This window comes from Enoplosus armatus, chromosome 14 (genome assembly GCF_043641665.1).
Source record: "Enoplosus armatus isolate fEnoArm2 chromosome 14, fEnoArm2.hap1, whole genome shotgun sequence".
NCBI lineage: Eukaryota > Metazoa > Chordata > Actinopteri > Centrarchiformes > Enoplosidae > Enoplosus > Enoplosus armatus.
The window spans coordinates 5,056,985-5,070,208 of record NC_092193.1 but is presented as its reverse complement, the minus strand read 5'-3'; the positions used below and the strand labels follow the sequence as shown (position 1 = coordinate 5,070,208).

Genomic DNA, 13,224 nt, shown 5'->3' with positions numbered 1-13,224 from the left:
GTAACATTTTATAGTGCTTGTGTTAGATAAGTGTACTTACACACTCATCAGAAGGTGTAAAGGTAGATATTTGAAGCAAATGCAAGATGGCAAATGTAAACAACAGGCAGCTTTTAAAACTAACACTACAATCTACATTCCCATGTTAAACATAATTTGCATGCTTTGAAACAAACCAGTCACCCTAAGTACATTTAGGAGTTTAAAGATCTGTGTGTGTGTGTGTGTGTCTGTGTGTGTCTGTGTGTGTAGCCATAAATCTAACCTGTAGAACTACAAGGTGAACTTTTTGATAGCCTGTCAAAGTGTGCTAACAGTGTGCACTGCCTGGGCCTCACTTTGCTTCCCTGCAGTGAATCAGTACAGTTTGTGAGGACACCTGGACCTGCTCATTCACTGCAGGGAAACAGACAGCTCATAAATTTCTCACGGCCTTGTATGGCCATAAACACTGGTGCCAGAGCGTCATGGAAAATGTTTTATTTGGGGGGAGGAGGAGGATGAAGGGGACAAGTGGCAGTGGATATATTTTGGGTAAGAAAGTGGGAGACTGGAGGATTCCCATCAGAGTGAGTGGACAGTAAAGAAAAAGGAGGGTAAGCATGGCTGATAAGGTGAAAGACAAACAGACAGTAAAAATGTCAGCCATCGTGATAGTGTTCTCTCCCACAGACGGCAGCTGTGGGAACCATCTGCATTTATTTGTTGGCATTCTTACTCTGGGAAGCTTACATTGGATTTTACAGGTTAGTTTGTATTTCTGGCCCATGTTATTGTTATTTTTGGTGTATTTTTCCTTCTCCTGTAGATAAATGACCAAACGTTTGCATTTATTAATACAGTATACATCATATGGCCATGCACATATCTGGACACCTCTGTCTCTTGTACTTTTGGTCTGTTGCTGTCTTTCATGGTTTGGGCCCTTTAGTTCCTATTAGGACAAATATTAATACCAATTTACTTTTGACCAAGTTGGAGCCAGCAGCTACACGGGAGCTTGAGACAATATACACTTTTTGTGTCTGTTCCTGAGAACCAAAGTTTTATAATTTTGCTCTGATGTTCATCATGTGGGAACTACACGTAAAATCAAATATCACAAATGCCAACAACGTCAGGTGTGTTCTTTGCAGGGCTGGATAAACGTGCATGAACGCTCCAATTATCCGGCCAGTTTATCATATTTTACCTTGGGCTCCAGAAACCTACCAGTACTCCTCTGCTGTATTACTATCCTGCACAAGAGGAACGTCTCACCAAATTTGCGACATGCAAGCTGTTATTTTATTTTGCAACATAGGGTAATTTCCTGTCTTGCAAATTTAACATTACCGTTAGTTTCTGGTAATTTGATTAAGCACAAATGTATTTAGAAATGGGTTAGTCCTTGGTTCTGTGGTAGCTTTTAAAAAACCGTAGTGTGGGAAGTGTAGGAAACCACTAACTTGACAAGAAGTAGATGAGACGGGTCTGTGGAGGGTTTGTACATGAAAAATTAAAAATAACAAAACTTTTGAATCCCTGAACATCAGAGATTTAAGACATCATTTATAACCTTATAAGATCTGGGGGGGATTTTTCCTTTTAAGACTGTGACCACACGTCTGTAGGAAACACATCCCACTGACCAACCTTTTACTTTCAAATGTAGCACATATGAGACCACGCTGTTTTCAAGTTGAGTCATTTTATTGTAAAAGTAGATCCACAATTTGTACAGTTTTTAGTAAAGTACCTCTAAAAGCACAGACAGCCAGAAACCCAGTCTGTTAACACAGTGATAAGACGTGGAGGGAGATTTTGATCAAACATACTTTGGTAACTGTCCCATGCGGGATATAGTCTCTTTCTTCAACTCTGTCCATCAAACACTCAATAACACAAACACTACTTAAATACATTCAGTATAAATATTTTAGAACACTTTACACATCTTATGAAATTATTATGTCCACCTTTAAGCCATGATCTCACGCGTGATGAGTTGGTCCTCTACGTTAAACAATATGAATACCACTGTATTCACTTCGGTTGTTAAGTGATATCAGGGAATGTTAAAGAACTGAAACAATAAATATTCATATTCTATTAAATTAAAGTTATTAAATTAGAAATTACACGACACTGTTTCACTGAAACACTAGTCGGCTGAATACAGAACAGCATAGGATTCGTCAGAGCGCTACTGCGCTAAAGTACAGCAGCATCATTTATTTGTACCTCAGAAATGTAAACGTTGCTGATAGAGGAGTGTATAAAAAAAAAAAGGATTTTAAGACTTAAAGTGGAAAAATGTTTGGCGGTTCAAAACTCTACGGCTTTTTTAGCGTTCTAACAAGCATCTTAAAAATCCTCTCGCTGTGATGCAGAGATAAAGCTGACCTGAGACCAGGTACGGGGGGTGTCAGGGACATGCTCAGTAGGTGTTGTTGTTGTGCTCCAGCCGAGACACCATGATGGACACCAGCTTCTCCAGTTGCTCTGCCCTCAGCCTGCCCGTCTCCAGGACTTCTTCGTGGTTGGCCTTCTCCTGGCTGTCGTAGTCCATCACCGCCCGGTTGCTGATCAGCGACAGGGCGAGGCAGCGCATCCCGGCGTGGCGGGCAACGATTACCTCGTGGACAGTGCTCATCCCTGCAGCACAGACAAAGAGGAGGTGATAGGTAAGTTAACATTACATTAAAACTCAGGATATCAGAGACTTTGCCATACTGTTGATGACAAGGTAGCTATCCCTTTAATATTTCTGGGTGTATTAGGACATTAGGAAGTCTGTTATTAATCAACATGTGATTAATTGGGATTGCTCAACCGATAATACTGAATAATGCAAATGTAGAAAGATTTGATTGCAATTCAAATTAACTTTGTAATGCAGATATATTTATAATTTAAGGTAGGCAATAGGTTATATTTCCCTTTTTTATAATGCATTATGGAAACTCTGAAGTTGCTTAAAAGTGAGGTTTTGAATGACTAGTCTTGTGACTCACGTCCTCCTAAGTGTTAGTCAGTAGGATTGAATTAGACCTTGGGCGTACCTGCGTTTATGTGCATGTGCTCCTGTATGACCTGAATGTACACCTTGAGATTAAGAACATTCTTAAAAGGTTTTAGGGACAAGGTTAAAATCAGGTGCAGTTTAAGATTAGGGTCACAGTCGGTATGAGTGAGGGTAGTAGTTGTGATGGTTGAGGTTCGGGTCTAGGGAATGTCGATGAAGATCCTCGCAAGTACAGAAATACAAATATGTGTGTGAGGGAAACTTGACACTCACCAACAGCATCTGCACCTAGCCTGTGCAGCATGCGACACTCAGCGATGGTTTCGAAGGAGGGCCCTCCCAGGACGCAGTATACTCCCTCCCGCAGGAAGTCGCTGTAGCCCAGCTCTGACGCCACTTTGTGCGCCAACTGGCGCAGTTCCCGGTCGTACGCGTCAGACATGCAGGGGAAGCGGACGCCAAACCTGAAGAGAGGAAGGAAGGTGTTGACTCGAGTTTAGCCAACCGTCAGATTTCCCCCAAATGACCCAGGCCATGTGTCATTGGCTCTGGTGCTGACAGCAGCATCAGCTATCATAGCACAACATACTGTAGGCAACTCATCCAACATAAAGGTCAGCAGGTCACTCCTGCAGTTCATGGATGAAAGAAAACACAGTGTATAAGCTGTCTGTTGCTCTGACATTACACACTGTTCTGCTCTGAAGCCATCGAGAACAATAGGTGCCTCTGTTGAGACTGACATCAGCTTATTGTCGCTCCAGGCCTGAAGTGTGGCAGTTTTGTGTAGGAGACTGGAAAAATGCAAATAAATTGATCATTGATCTCCTGAGGGGAAATTCAAATGAGACTCTGCCTCTTTCAACTGAAGACCCTTTAATTTGCTAAAACCCAGTTTTTGCACTGTGGAAAACACATTTTAAAGTAAAATATTAACCATAAGCAGCTTCAAACAGTGTCTGCCCTCATAAAAAACATGCCTCCCTCCATCTCCTCTACTTACCTGTCATCATTTGGTCCGGCCAGCGGGCTGATTCCAGCAAACCCCGGCATGTTGATGTGGTCCTTGAGGATCATGACGTCTCCCACTTTGTAGTCCTGGTTGAGGCCTCCAGCTGCGTTGGTCAGGATCATCGTCTCCACGCCCATCAGCTTGAAGACGCGCATGGGCAGCGTGATCTGGAGAACACAAGGTAATGTCACACACTTGCACACACAATAATAATATGTATAAATATCTTGAGGGTTGGGGTTGTAATCGTGCAAACCTATAAGAAACACTTGCATGCCTGTTGCACAAACCTCACTCGAAACAAAGACACAACAAGGAGACAGAAATGCAAAGTGTGTTTCTTGAAATGTTTTTTGGGGGGGAACGCATCTGTTTCTTAATCTGCACGTCAAGTGACTGACGCAGAGCACAGCATAATGCCACTGATGTGATAACACTTCCATGTTTACTGTATCTGTCTGAGGCTGTTTTCAGTTGTTTTCACTGAACGAGTATGAACAGGTTGTTTCTCATCATACACTCTGATATCTCCAGCTCTGCTGACTCTGACTGAGTCCAGACACCAGCAAAATAAATAAAAACCTGCAGTAGATAATCCACAAAACCTTAAAGGGTTGCTTCCCCCAAAACACACTTGCTACGAGATAGTTTTGGTTTTATTTGTCCGGGTTTTGAGAGCTCTCTATCTGAAGTTTGAGCCTGAGAAATCTGACAGAAATCTCTGACATTTACATTTTAAACAATCAAAAGCTGTTTGTCTCTCCAGAAACAATGTCCCAGTTACCCCACAAAGCTCTCTGTTGGCAGTTTTCATGGGAACAACTTTCTACCAAAGACATTGTCCTACTGAAGACTGGTTTATTCTAAGTAACGTCGGCAGCTGCTGAGTTTAAAATGTCACATGTCGAACAAACAACATTTCATTTAAATCCACGCTTCTCGTGTGACTTATGATCAAAACCATCTCTGAGGGTCTAGAGAAACTTTGCAATACTTCAGAACAAGTTTTCATGAAAATCGATTAAGAAGAAGCAATCTCGGTCAAACAACATTACAAGCAAAAAAGAAGCACATTCAAAAAATAGAATTAGATCCAAAAGAGGTCCGTGACTGGAGCAATAATCATGCCTGTGTGTGTTTCCTGTTACTCATCTGCCAACTCAGAGTCTAAGGAGCTCTTCCTACAAGTCTATCTTTTGTTAAAATCAATCCTTCATGGCAGGCACAAGCACAGACTGAAAGGATTTCTACGATCTAAAGAGCTGTCTGCACTTAAGTACAATTTTGAGGTACTTGTACTTGATACTTTTACTCCACTACAGTTCTTTGACAGATCTAGTAACTAATTACATTTCAAATGTCACATTAAAACAAACAAACACATTGTTTGTCAAAGATTAAACCAGCTGCTGGTCTAGTTTGGCCGCATGTTTCAGATGTTTATGAGTTGGTGATGAGACGTTCCTCCTCTACATAGTTTCATTTAAACAACTGGTTGGATCCCAAAGAGAACAAATGATCCAATATATCACTAAAAAACAAAGATAAAAGTCCAAAATATTGATACAAGTGATGAGTTTTTTCTTCTTTCCTACATCATTAATCATCTCACGACCCCTCAGATTTCTTTTGTGACCCTTTTGAGGGGCCCGACCCCTAGGTTGAGAACCACTGGACTAAACTACTGTACTTCATAATATAATATAATAAAATACATGATAATATAATAATAAAAATTAGCAGAACAAGTCATTTTACTTTTGATACTTTAAGTACATTTTGATTATAATACTTCTGTACTTTCACTTAAGATTTTAAATGAATTACTTTTACTTGTAATGGAGTACTTACACATTGTGGCATTGGTGCTTTTACTTAAGTAAACGATCTGAGTACTTCTTCCACCACTGCTAGCCTTTAACAGTGCTGTTTTTAATCTCTACTCACCTTCTGGACGGGGTAGCCCTCGTACAGGTGGAACCTGCCCTGCATGCAAACACACGGCTTCCCTTTAAGTGTTCCAAACACCAGCTGGCCAGCGTGACCATGCACTGCAACACACACGCACTTAGTTAGCCACCCAGTGCATTTACTTAGAGCCCACAAACGTGCACACACACACACACACACACATTAACAGCTGCAGGTTGTGCGTACCTGTGCTCCGGGGGAAGTTGGGAATGTCACTGTATTTGAAGACCTGCGGGTCCTTGAGGATCTCAGCCAGCCCACCCAGACCTGAACCGCACACGATTCCCACAGTTGGCCGCACCTGTGTGCTGGAGAGCAGCCAATCAGCCGTGGCCCGACACTCCTCATAACTGTCGCTGGGAGAGGCAGAGAAACAAAGATCAGTTTATGTTCTGCAATGTATAAACACACAAAAGTATGTGGACACACAAACATGGACATTACACCCCTTTCAAAACCATAGGCGTTCATCTGCTGCGGTAACATTTAATTCAATAATATCATTATCATCATTCATTATCGCCAAAGCTTTGCCAACATGTACTGAACTATACCCTCGGACGGCACAATATTTATTTTAAGAGACGCAAAGCTCTTTTGGAGATGGCTGAATATAATATCAGGTCTGCACCGTCATGCTGCATTCAGTAACCAGGAAATAGCTGAAGGAATGTCTGAGTCAAGGGATCTGGGAGGTGGGGGCATCCTGTACTCACTGGACTGAAACGATGAACTTTCCTGGCTTTGAGTAATATTTACATAAACACACACACACACACACACGTTATATCCTGTTGTGTTTCTTGGCTTTATTTTGCAAACAATGCGTCATGTTCAGGTGTTGAAGCGCGGGACTTTAACACACATTCACGTCATGCGCAGCATCTCAGGGTGTCCCGCGAAATTCAGAGAAAAAAAAAAAGTTTTGAGAGTTTTGTGGCTCGTGTGCGGAGACTAACATTTTGCTCGCGCGGTCACTTTGCAAATGTTGCCAAAATAAAAGTCTCAGCAGCAACAGTCCGTCCGTCATTACACTGACAGTGAAAATGCAGTCTCCGGGGGTGTGTGTGTGTGTGTGTGTGTGTTCATGGGGAATAACTCAGCTTCCTGTGTGAGTCAAGGGGGTCGTAGGGTTTGTCGAAATGACGTCACGGCGGAGCTCGCGTGCCAAGTGGGGTTTTTCCTCCCGTGGGCGAGCTAACCGGGACTGCTCTGCGCCTTTTGTCGGTCTCACCAGAGACAGTGTCTCTGCTGCGCTGTCCATGGCAAAATAAAAGTGACCTGAGCAGCATCCTCAGGCGGGGGGGGGGGGGGGGGGGCAGCCGCGCGCTCCTCAGCCCGTGTTTAATCATTAGGTAGTGTTAATTATACAGCCTGACTCTGTTTCTCTGTTTCTCTGTTTCTCTGAGGATTTCATGAAAATGTATCTACATGTGAACTTAACTTAACTAACTGACTCCACTTGTGAAATGAGCGATTGACGGCCCGACAGCCGGAGTCACCATCCAACACAGAGACTAAAATAAATATTATGGGATGATAGTAGCCTGTGTAACCGTAAACATGACGTCAACATGACCGCAGCAGAGGTTTTTAACAGACATGCCTTGTAATATTCTAGTAATTCTTCATTTACTCACCCAGACACATACTCGGACACGGAGAACATGATGATGGCACGAGATGCGGGCTGAGTCGGCAGGTTGTTGCGTGTGAAATTGAAGCTAGCAGCGTTATCCGGGTTTCCAGATGGAGGGACCGGTTTTAGGCTCACACCCCCACTACAACACGGCTGCCACATCCCCCGCGCGTCACGGCTCGACTGAGGCTCCGATTGGTCGGAGGTCTGGAAGGCGTCATACCACATTTCTCCCAACGTGGTCGTGCTGCTTTTGGTGCTGATGCAATCACCATGCACGAGACGAAAAAAGAAAAGGAAAAATCTGTCTGACCATCACGTCTGGTGGTTCACTGGTCACTTAGCTTTCTAATAATAATTTACTAAATTAACTTCCTGGATAGTAGACCTCTGTAATTTGTTAATAAAAGTAGAGGAAAAGGAGTTCTGTAAAAGTCCCTTCTGGATTTGAATTTATAAGAAAGAACCAATGAAGCCATAAGACTGCTGTTGGAGGGAGTTAAGCCCACAAGCAGCTGTTGATTTGTGTGGCTGTAAGTGACAAGCAAGTTCACTGCACTTCAGAAAATATGGAGAACAGATGTTTTTTCATTTAAAAGATGCATTTACATTGTTTCAAAATGGATCTCTGTCCACATTTTAAGTTTCCATGACACAAAATGTCCTGTAATTAGTACAGAATTAATCACATTTCCACAACAGTCGAGTATCAAAGTATTAAGAACAATCATTCAAACAACCATTAAGTTTTATGGCAAATCACTCTTTCACACAACAAATTACCAGTTTGTCATCATTCATATCTGAATGACGGACGCTGCTGATATTCATGACAGGAAAAAACGAAACAACTACATTTAAGGTTGCAGGTGTTGAAGCAGTTGCTTAAACATAAGTTACAGCACCATTCACACACCAGTGTGTGTGTGTGTGTGTGTGTGTGTGTGTGTGTGAGTGGTGACAGTACCGAGACGCCAACCAGGCGTGCCAGACATTAACCGTACAATCAGCTACAGTGAACATGCAATTATTACACTCCACAACACCAAAGTGCTGGATGGAAAACAAAAATACAGTGGTGAAAGAAGTACTCTTCTTTTACTCTCTTTTACTGAAGCAAAAGTAACAGTACCACAGAGTAAAAATACTCTGTTACAAGTAAAAGTCCGGGAATCAAAACTAATAGCATCAAAATATACTTAAAGTACTGAAAGTAAAATTATTTATTATAATATTTATAATAATGTATGTTATTGTATACAAATATATAAATACGGATGCATTCATTCGTTCATTTAATGATGCAGCTGGCTAATCTTAATGACTTTATCCTGCTGGGTAGATTGTGAATTTCCCCTCAGGGATCAATAAAGTCTTAGTTATTAGTTGTCTAAGTTATTAAGTAATTGTTGTAGAGTTAAAAGTACAATATTTGCCTCTGAAATGTCGTAGAAAGTAGCAGAAAATGGAAACACTCAAGTAAAGTACAAGTAACTCAAAATTGTACTTAAGTACAGAACTTGAGTAAATGTACTTAAAACAACATAGTGATTGTTTTACAAAATAATTAGAATAGATTGTAAGATGACAGTTGAAAGCTCCGGGGGAAAAAAGGTAGTAAGTGGACTTTATTATTTTGTCAAACTACTGTTTTAACCAAGACCAAGAATGAACTTTGACGTTCAGCTGATGATTTTTCTTACAGACAGAAGGGCTGAAAAAGGTCAAGTTTGTCCTCAGACCTGAGAGACATGGCTTCTATAACATTAACAGGTTTCATTCCTTTGGGAGTGTGGAGGTGCTCAACCAGACCGATTTTCTGCACATGTATAAGTATATATGAACATTGATACTGTTCCTGTGTGCATGTATGTATCAGTGGTGAAAGAAATGTTCAGATAACTGACTTAAGTAAAAGTAACAATGCCGCAATGTAAAAATAATCCAAATTAAAGTCAAAATTGGCAACAAAATGTACTTAAAGTATTGAAAATTATTATATAATTATATTATGGATCATTATTATTGATGAATTGACATGTAAGTGGCATTTTACTGTTGTAGTTGCTCGAGGTGAAACTAATTTTAACTGCTTCAAATACTGTTGGGTAGTTTAGTCAAGAAGCACAATTGTTCCCTCTGAAATGAAGTGAGTTAGAAATATGACATTAGATGAAAATGCTCAAGTTAATCACAACCATCTTATAATGGTATGTAAGTACAGTACTTGAATTTACGTTCCACCGCCTGCATGTGTGTTTTGTTTCATGTACCTGCTAGCAGCACACAGAGCAGCCAGTGTTCTGCTTACCCTCTGTTATGTAACTGCTGATTTGTATTCACACAGTTGGCGGGCCTTTATACAAAATACAGTGCCAACAGCCAAAACCTGCTGCTCTCACTCTGCAAACAAATGAGGGTTATGAATTGACAAAAAAAAAGCAGATCCAAGCTTTTGTTTCTTCTTTTTTGTACATCACAAAAGCTTATTTTGCCCTCAAGAAAAAGTGCCACGGGCCAGCTTTACTGCTACCAAACTGCAACTACGTGTCAGCAGAGGATCTGAGGACATCTGAAACTATGGGATCATTCAGACACTCCCGACAGTCTTACTTTTTTTAATCTTACTCATAGTTCTCCATTTTGCCATATTCCATTTTTCTTTCCTGCTTCCTGCACATTGTACCGCTCTCTGCTGTATGAAGTGTAATATACAAAATCTTATTTTTTGTCATTATTGCAGTTTCATACTATTTGTTCCTTTCTTTCCTTCCTACTGACCTATAAACCATTCTCATCACTTGTTGCTGTGTAGGTGTGCATGCATACAGACACGGTGCTCATCAAGTGACGGCAATTTAACCTCATTGTCAAGGAAACAAACTGGGTCATCTTTTTGTGTTGCGCCACCTGATCCTCTGACTACAGGCCTATGCATTGAGCTCATGGCTCTTGGGACGGCAGCTTTGGTTGGTTGGTTGGTGGGACGGCCTGTTGGTCCATTACTTTGGTCCAGATTGAATTTGCTACAGGCATTCGTGGTTCCCAGAGGACGAATCATAACGACTTCGGTAATCCCCTGACGCTAAACGTTAGCATGTTCATAAAACATTGTAAATGTCAGCATGTTATCATGATAAATGTACATACGTCAATATGATAATTATATGTGATATTCAAGGAAACTAAGTCAGAACTTGTCGGGAAGATTGTGGGGAGTGAACAGAGTAAAATTCCAGTTTACCGCTCTGCTGTGCTTCTCTGCAGCATTTGAACTCAATCGCATGTGACATCCTCAGCAGTATCGCCCCAAGCCACTCTAACCTTGAATGCTCTCCAACAGGGACCTCTCCAGAAACAAATAGTTCCTAAATATGCTGCAGGGATTTTGATAGCATCCACCATACCTATGTGTATTATTAAACTGCAGCAAGAGGTGGAGAATACGACTTACTCTCCTGAATCTGATCTTTTGATTTGCAGTGGCTGTTTGTTATTGATTTTTAAACTAAGAGATCACCATTCAACTCATCTAGTCATAGCAACACCGTTCACAATGCTGTGACGTGAAGTTGCAGCTTCTGAGTGTCTGCAGTTCAGTCTGTTGCTGATCTGCTTGTTCTGTTCAGTTCACTAGGCCCACATCAACCCTGTTTATTATGTTAATAACTCATCAGCAACCCGTCTGCAACAGAATTATTGCACCGTTATTGCGTTTCTGTGACCAGGAAGTGACAAACTGTGTATCATAGGTGAGCTGACAGTGATTCTTTATGTCACCAGTGAGGGGCGCTCCAATGCAAAGAGCTGCACATTCAGTTATTCAGTACACTGAGTTCAGTTTAAGGATTTGATGTTAAAGATTAATTTGTTCATATGCTGAGTGGCTATAGCTGCAGCACCAGCCTCTCAAAGGTCTTGTAACGTATGAGCTCTGTACTTACAGCTCGTCATCAGTCTGGATGCTGAAGAAAGCCTCCCTCTTGTCTCTGTACCCATTTTGGTCTCTGGTAAGATATATATTTCTTGAAATATTTGTTTATTTTCTTTTCTAAATCTGCATTTTAACCACCCTCCCACATCATGTGACTGAAGTTCCTCATTTAAGTCATGCGACGACACCTGCACCAGTTTCATCCACTGAATAAGACATGGAAGATGTGTTTGAAAGCTCTGAAAGCTAAGCGGACCTTTTAAATGCAAATGTTGCATACGCTGTGTCTCTAATATTAATTAAAAGTACAAATTTAGGAAAAAAAAAACATACTGGTTAGGAATGTACCTGTGAGCTTGTATTTGTTTTTTGGACAGAAAACACATCATTATTTTTATTTACAAATTTTCATACACGTTTGCATATCTTGAGCAGTAATATATTATATAATATATTTTGCGTTATTTGTTGATCTTACCATGAATCTGACCCCATAACTGTGCGTCTCCTTTCAGGTGAGCAGACTGAAGCCCAGTTCTCATGAGAAAGACGAACAGCCATCTTGAGAATCTCAAACACAAACTCATAACCAGACAGACACACACACAAATATATACAGAGGAAGTCCCCCTGCAAATAAAAAGGTTATGAAAATCTGTCATATGTTGCCACCTGCTGGCTGAACGCAAACTTGCACTGAGGGTAGCAGCAATAGATTTTTCTTTCCCTATTTCCTATGCATTTAATCAGTAAGAGCCAGGAGGACGGTGGAGCTGCACATTTCCTTTAGTTTTCAGATCCGTTATTAACATGTAACATATCCAGCTACTGTTTGCCAGAGTTATTGAAGAACTAGTGCCAATAAAAGACATGGTTTGTTATTCATTGTGAGCAACAATGAAAGTATAGTAGTCTCTTGAAGGGTCATTACATATTTATTCATTTTTATTAAGTATGTTTTGGAATAGCAATAGATTTGAGACATGCACCCATGCACTGACTTTAAGCTTTTAGTTTTTTAAAATATCCTGTAGAGTAATGAAGACATTGTCATATTTCTATTATTTTACAAATTATTATTTATAATCTACTGCATTACAACATGTTCAGTGTTGCAAATGAATGGCTGATGAGTAAATAACATGTTGATGGATGGTAAACAGAATGGATGAATGAAACAAAGATAAATCCTTGAACAAATGCTGACTTAGTCTGTGATTGAGGGAAAATCGCAGCAGGTGTCTAAACTCTCTCTGAACCTGTTTTCACCTAAACTGAGACACCAGGACCAGCACAGGAAGGAAGTGAGACAGCGAGCAAAACAGCAAATAAATATGCAAGAGACGGGATAAAGAGCCGAATAAAGCGCTGGAGAGAGGGAGAAAGAGAGTTTCTAAGGATGAATAAAACGGAGGTAATTCCACCAACAGCACCACCACTGACATGAGCCAAAAGCACTTATTGACCCTGGCACACACACACACACACACACACACACACATACACACACACACACACTTAAAGTTGTGTTTCCATCACTTCAGAGGACATTACATTGCCTTACATTAATTTCCTGGAGACTTACCCTAACCTTAACCTAAACTTAAATCACGCCTTCACCCTAAAATGGAATGATTTACGTCATGGGGACTCTCAAGCTC

At 40.9% G+C, this 13,224-nt stretch overlaps 1 protein-coding gene across 1 annotated transcript; it reads right to left on the bottom strand.

Moving 5' to 3' along the window:
• Window positions 1–1,673: 1,673 nt before the first annotated feature.
• Window positions 1,674–7,734, bottom strand: pnp5b (purine nucleoside phosphorylase 5b). The gene is made up of 6 exons (XM_070918407.1): window positions 7,631–7,734; window positions 6,177–6,346; window positions 5,967–6,070; window positions 4,011–4,186; window positions 3,281–3,471; window positions 1,674–2,637 (listed from the first exon to the last, which is right to left on the bottom strand). The coding sequence occupies exons 1-6, from the start codon at window positions 7,657–7,659 to the stop codon at window positions 2,420–2,422; spliced, it is 888 nt and encodes a 295-aa protein (XP_070774508.1). The 5' UTR covers window positions 7,660–7,734; the 3' UTR covers window positions 1,674–2,419.
• Between the last annotated feature and the right edge of the window lie 5,490 nt (window positions 7,735–13,224).